The sequence below is a fragment of the Limulus polyphemus genome, unplaced genomic scaffold (genome assembly GCF_000517525.1).
Source record: "Limulus polyphemus unplaced genomic scaffold, Limulus_polyphemus-2.1.2 Scaffold1589, whole genome shotgun sequence".
Lineage (NCBI taxonomy): Eukaryota > Metazoa > Arthropoda > Merostomata > Xiphosura > Limulidae > Limulus > Limulus polyphemus.
In genome coordinates this window covers 238,982-244,830 of record NW_013667199.1, presented here as the reverse complement: position 1 = coordinate 244,830, position 5,849 = coordinate 238,982, and the positions used below count along the sequence as shown (strand labels likewise).

Genomic DNA, 5,849 nt, shown 5'->3' with positions numbered 1-5,849 from the left:
AGCTTTGAGTGAAATTCAAAAACAAAACAAACAATCATTTATGGGAAAGTTATAATTGCTCCAGTTAATCCCATGCTACTGACTAGTTACCATCTCTGTGATAAGCACTGTTTTAAGTTAGAAACGACTCCGCCTGTCTTGGCCTATCTGTTTAGCTAATATGTCTCATAAGGTGCCGTTTATGTTGAAGGTGACAAAAAATTATTAATATTTCTACACGTTATAGTTTAAAATTATTTTTTGTCAATAATAATTTAGTTTGAACACTTTGTTTTGTTGTTGTTGAAATAACTTGTTTTAACTGTTTCTCTTATAAATAAAAAAAAAATATTTAGGATTATGAAAATAATATGAAAAATATGAAACCTTAAACGCGAGCGATATTAAACTTATTGACAAGATTTAGATAAATCAACCAAACGTTTTAAGTGTTTTATTTTCGCTGAAATTAGTGAATAATTCTGGTATTACCACTTATTTGACATTTTTAGCATTTTATAGACATAAGTAATTTTAATGAAAATTAACCGTTTCAAAAATATTTTAGAAACCACATAGAATAAATATTGCAAACAAAACAATCAGAACCATAGCACGTTGTTGCAACGTATAAACAAACAAGCCAATCATAACGTAGTTCCCAATCATATGGCAACCAAAGCAGTTACACAGTCATAACGTATTAACTCCACGTGCTGATCACTACGTTTTGGTTTAATGCGTTATATCCACATACACCACCAGCCAGCAGTAACATAACGTAGTCAACCAATTCAACGTGTAGTTGAACATCCACAACGCGTTGAGTAAATTCGGTATGATCCTGTTGGCTACGAATATACTAGTCCATAACGTATTCATTCAATGTGAAGTCGAAATTTTGACTTGTATCAAGCGATTAGAAACTATGTTATGATTGGCTTGTTTGGTTACGCGTTAGATGAGTGCATTGTGGCCTTGAAGGTTTGCTGTAAAACGCAGGATAATATTACGGAAATATAATTTATTCCTAAATAAGACACTGATTACTGTTACAATAATATTTCAATGTGCCCTGAAAAAAAAAATGTAAATGGTTCTTTGAAACGGGTGTGATGGCTCATTCGACTACAAAATTTTCCCGTACATTCTTGTAACAGTATTTCACTAAATTAGGGAACGAAACGAAATTGCATGGCTAGTTAGTTGCGGGAGATTTTCTCTTAATTGTCTTGGGCAGCGTAGATTTTTTTAAATGAATGAACAATATAAGAGCTATTTCACCTACTTGTTCTGATTGGTCATTCCAGATAGTTTGTTCTTCAAATTCAAGGCAAATTGTTACATATTGTTACGCCTCCAGTCGTTAGTTAATTTTCGTAAATTCGTTCCGACGAAATTTTAGCGACACAAGTCCTTTCTTAAATAAAACTGGTTTATTCTTTTCGAATACAACTTTACGATACACTTAATTTCAACAGTCGCTCTATCACAACGCTATAACTCACGTCTCACGTGGCCAACAATATTTTATCTGCATACATTCAATTACTCATTACCTCACCGTCGCTTCGTGGCCGGTCTTATATATACAAGACTACACTATATCTAGAAAGATCACGAGATTTAAGGAAAAGACGTGAAAGTTCAAGAATGACGTGCGTGATACCAGTCACGTGACCTCGATGTCGTAACAATATTTTTGAAATGAGTCACACGCTAGCAAGATCGAGACACAGAATGTTGGTTCAAATTTAAAAATAGGCTCATACAGATTCTCTCTTTTGTGCAAAAGTGGCACTTAGAAGGTACAAATAGCAATAAAATTACCCCCCTCTATTAATTGTATTAACAGCTGGAGTTCTCTCGTGACTCAAAATGAATCTATTATCAGACGTATCTGTCAAATTGCTTAGTACACCATTAACGAATTATTCTCCTTTTGGGTTGCTGCAAAGAACAAAGAAGAAAAAATCATGTAATAAGCCACTACTTGAACTCATAAGCTAATTTCTTTCGTAACATTTTTCGTATTGGATAATATTTACGTAGAATAATTTTTATAAATACTGATTAATATGTACTTGATTTAAAATTAAATAGTGTTATGTGGTTTAAGAGTGTTAACAATTGTAACATATCCCTGACAGGAAGAATGGAAGGACGTAAACAGTAAGGTGATGGACGACGAGTCCAAAACATCTATTTTAGACCTCTTCCGGAACAGAAACCTTTGTAAAAAAGTGGTCATCGTGAGTTTTGTGTGGGTGGTAAATGCTGTTGTCTACAGTGGACTTTCTTTGGGAGCGTCTCAACTAGGAGTCAACGCCTACCTAGCTTTTGCCATCTCTTCCTTGGTAGAAATACCTGCAGACTTGTTAGTCTGGTACGCCATGGATGCATGGGGCCGACGCTGGGTAACTTGTGGTACCATGTTGATGGGAGGATTAGCCTGTATTTGCACCATATTTATCCCTAGTGGTATGTTTTAAAATACACATTTGATATTGAATATAAAATTTTGTTTCTAACTAATTTCACTTGAGTAAGAAACGGCCTCGGTTATTTTAACGTTTACTTGGTTTAGTGGGTGAGGGCCTATGTTAGCAGGTCTGGCATGACTTGGTGGTTAGGGCACTAGAGGGTCGAAGCAAACCTTTATCAGTGACATTTAGTTAACTTGGGAGAAAAACAAACTTGACTACTTTAGAGTTGAGTTTAGTTTAGTTGGTGAGGACCTTTGTTAGTAGCGTATGGGTGTATTGCATACGTAATTGCCTTGGTCACTTCGGTGCTGATGTTCATTCAACACAGTTAAGTAGGTAGATATAAACAGGGCTGACAAACCCACAACTGTGGTCGCTATTTTAAGTTCAGTTGAGTGGGTGTAAGTATGTATACAAGGCTGGTCAACCGAAAGTTTGGTTGTTATTTTAAGTTCAGTTGAGTGGGTGTAAGTATGTATACAGGGCTGAACAACCCACGGTTTTGATTGCTACATTAAGTTCAATTCTATGAGTGAATTTTACACTAATTTAGAATACGTTGGGTAGATGGATACAATACCTCTTTGGTCATTAGAAGTAGTGTTAACCTCAATTAGGTAGATGGGTGTTTAGACGATTCAACATACACGGACATCAGCAAGGGAGCAGCAAACAAACTTCGTTTTGGGCCACAAATGAACATTAATTGCACGAGTCGCCATATTTACTTGCAGGTTAACACTAAAACCATTATCCTTTGTACAGCCATGTCGTATTCAAACGCAATGACTGGCCAGATTTTCAGTACAATGTGTATTGGCAAGTACCATATTGCTCTATACCTTACTGAGCAGGCAAAACCATACCGAAAAGATCCCTCCCACTGGCTCAGAAGTAAGTCTGCAAGCTTAAAACGTTAAAAACCAGATTTCGATACTCGATACCCATGACCCATTGTTTAGCTTTGTGCTTAGCTACAAACAAAACAATCCATACAGAAAAATCACGTTCTAGTCAGTTAAATTCTTCATATTTTCATTTAAATTGTGGCAATTAAATTCGCTTCAGAAAGCTGTGTCTGTTTGTTTACGCCTACAATGCAATACGGTACTTAAACCGAAATATTCAAATGACAATATGTTTACCTTATATTATATAATAAGGTGCAAAATAGTCGTTAAAAATGGATATACATACGTATAATTGTGATAGACACAATAAAGAAACTTGCACGCAAGGGCGCCCGCAGAAAAAAAAAATTAGAGGGAGGCAACTAACTCAAGTTTGAAAAAAGTATAAAATCGACATACAAATACCTTATGATTTTCCAATAACACAGAAGAAAAATTTTACATATCTAGTATTTTTTTTTTTTTTTGTTAAATCCAGGGGGAGGCCAAGTGACCCCCTTGCCCCTTCCTGCGGGCGCCCATGCTTGCACGGATATTTTAAAAGATAATTGTTAATTATCGTGCTCTCATCATAACACATGCAGTTTTATGTGTGTGTGTGTTTATATTCATGTCGGCATTGGCAACAGGTTCATGAAGGGGAAAACGAAGACAGTTGACAAGAAGCAAAACATTTTTATATACAGAAACTTCAAACGTTTCGGAATGCAATTATTCCATCTTCAGCGAAGTCTGGAAGTAATATTATAACAATATTTATTAATAATGTTATAGTAACTTCAATAACTAATTAACTTAAAATATTCATGGAAGTGGTAAACGGAAGGAAGTAAAGGTTATAGAACATGTTAATAAGTCAATAAGTTGCATGAGACATCAAGTTATAACTATTCTTAACAAACGGCTGAACGTTAAGTGTAGCTATTTAGAATAACTTTAAGTCAAAGGATGTTTGTAGGTCATTAAGATCTGGAAGGTCTTTCGCTGTGAGTAAACATTCTTTAATGTGGAGCTCAAGGTCTGAAGATCCAGTGGTAATGATTGAGAAATTGTTATATGTAAAACGTACTTGTTTTGATGTTGGAAAAAGCAAGTGTTGGAATACTGCTGAAAATATACCCAGTTACTGAATATATATCACAGAATGTGTAAAACGCTAGACAACTTAAACAGTGTGTTGGATATATATCATGGAATGTGTAAAACACTAGACAACTTAAACATTGGATATATATCATGGAATGTGTAAAACACTAGACAACTTAAACATTGCGTTGGATGTATATCATGGAATGTGTAAAACACTAGACAACATAAACATTAGATATATATCATGGAATGTGTAAAACACCAGAAAACTTAAACACTGCGTTGCATATATATATATATATATCATGGAATGTGTAAAACACTAGACAACTTAAACATTGGATATATATCATGGAATGTGTAAAACACCAGAGAACTTAAACACTGTGTTGGATATATATCATGGAATGTGTAAAACACTAGACAACTTAAACATTGGATATATATCATGGAATGTGTAAAACACTAGACAATTTAAACATTGGATATGTATCATGGAATGTGTAAAACACTAGACAACTTGAACACTGTGTTTTGCACTTGAACTTCTAATGATGTTAGGACAGATACTTTTTTTTAGTGAATCAAGAGTTATGTTTCTGATTTTTGGATGTGTGTGCATAGGTATATGAATAAGTATCTGTGAATTGTGTTCACAGGAAACTACAGGAGTTAATTAGAAATCAGGTTGTATACCAGTTTAGAGATCTTTCTATCTATAGAATGAAAGGTAACTTCTAAAAGGAACTTTAGAAACAGTTATTAAATTTCAATATTGTTTTTTCTCCTTCAGAAAATGTTTGGGGTCCTGTCATTCTTTCAAACATTGGAAAGTTTGGAATAGCAGCATCGTTCGCTGTGATCTATGTTTATGCTGGAGAGTTGTTTCCCACAGTTTTGAGAGGCTCAGCCATGGCCATAGGATCTGTCGTATCCAGTGTGGGTCTTATTGCAGCCCCACATATCCTATACCTGGTAGGTACTTTCTGTTTTTATCACTTTTAACTCCTTCACTGCCATGGACACATATATCTATATGAGGTAGACTATATAACTTTTATTTTTGATTTGAAAAGTGCGATATAAGGTAAATGTTCTAAGAAATCAGTATGCAATAAAATCAATAATTTTGTAATTAATTAAAAATTCAGAAATAATGCACATTAATTTTAACATTTTTGAAATAAATGCACAATAATATTTTATACAATCTGGGAACACAATCATCTGTGAAATAGTCTATGCAATTACAGTATCTGCTTGTTTGTTTGTTTCCGGTAGAAATAATTTCCGATGATCTTCAGCGATACGAGTCCTTTCTTGATTAAACCAGTTTATTCTTCCTCGATACAAACTTTTAGTACACAGTAGTTTCACAATCAGT

At 34.4% G+C, this 5,849-nt stretch overlaps 1 protein-coding gene across 1 annotated transcript in view; it reads left to right on the top strand.

The window, feature by feature from the left end:
* Positions 1-5,849, top strand: part of LOC106464219 (organic cation transporter 1-like) — a 36,891-nt gene that overhangs the window by 19,448 nt on the left and 11,594 nt on the right. Inside the window, exons 6-7 of the mRNA XM_013924347.2 lie at positions 2,130-2,460; positions 5,259-5,440. Of these exons, the coding sequence (XP_013779801.1) occupies positions 2,130-2,460; positions 5,259-5,440 (513 nt within the window). The remainder of the gene's footprint in view (positions 1-2,129; positions 2,461-5,258; positions 5,441-5,849) is intronic.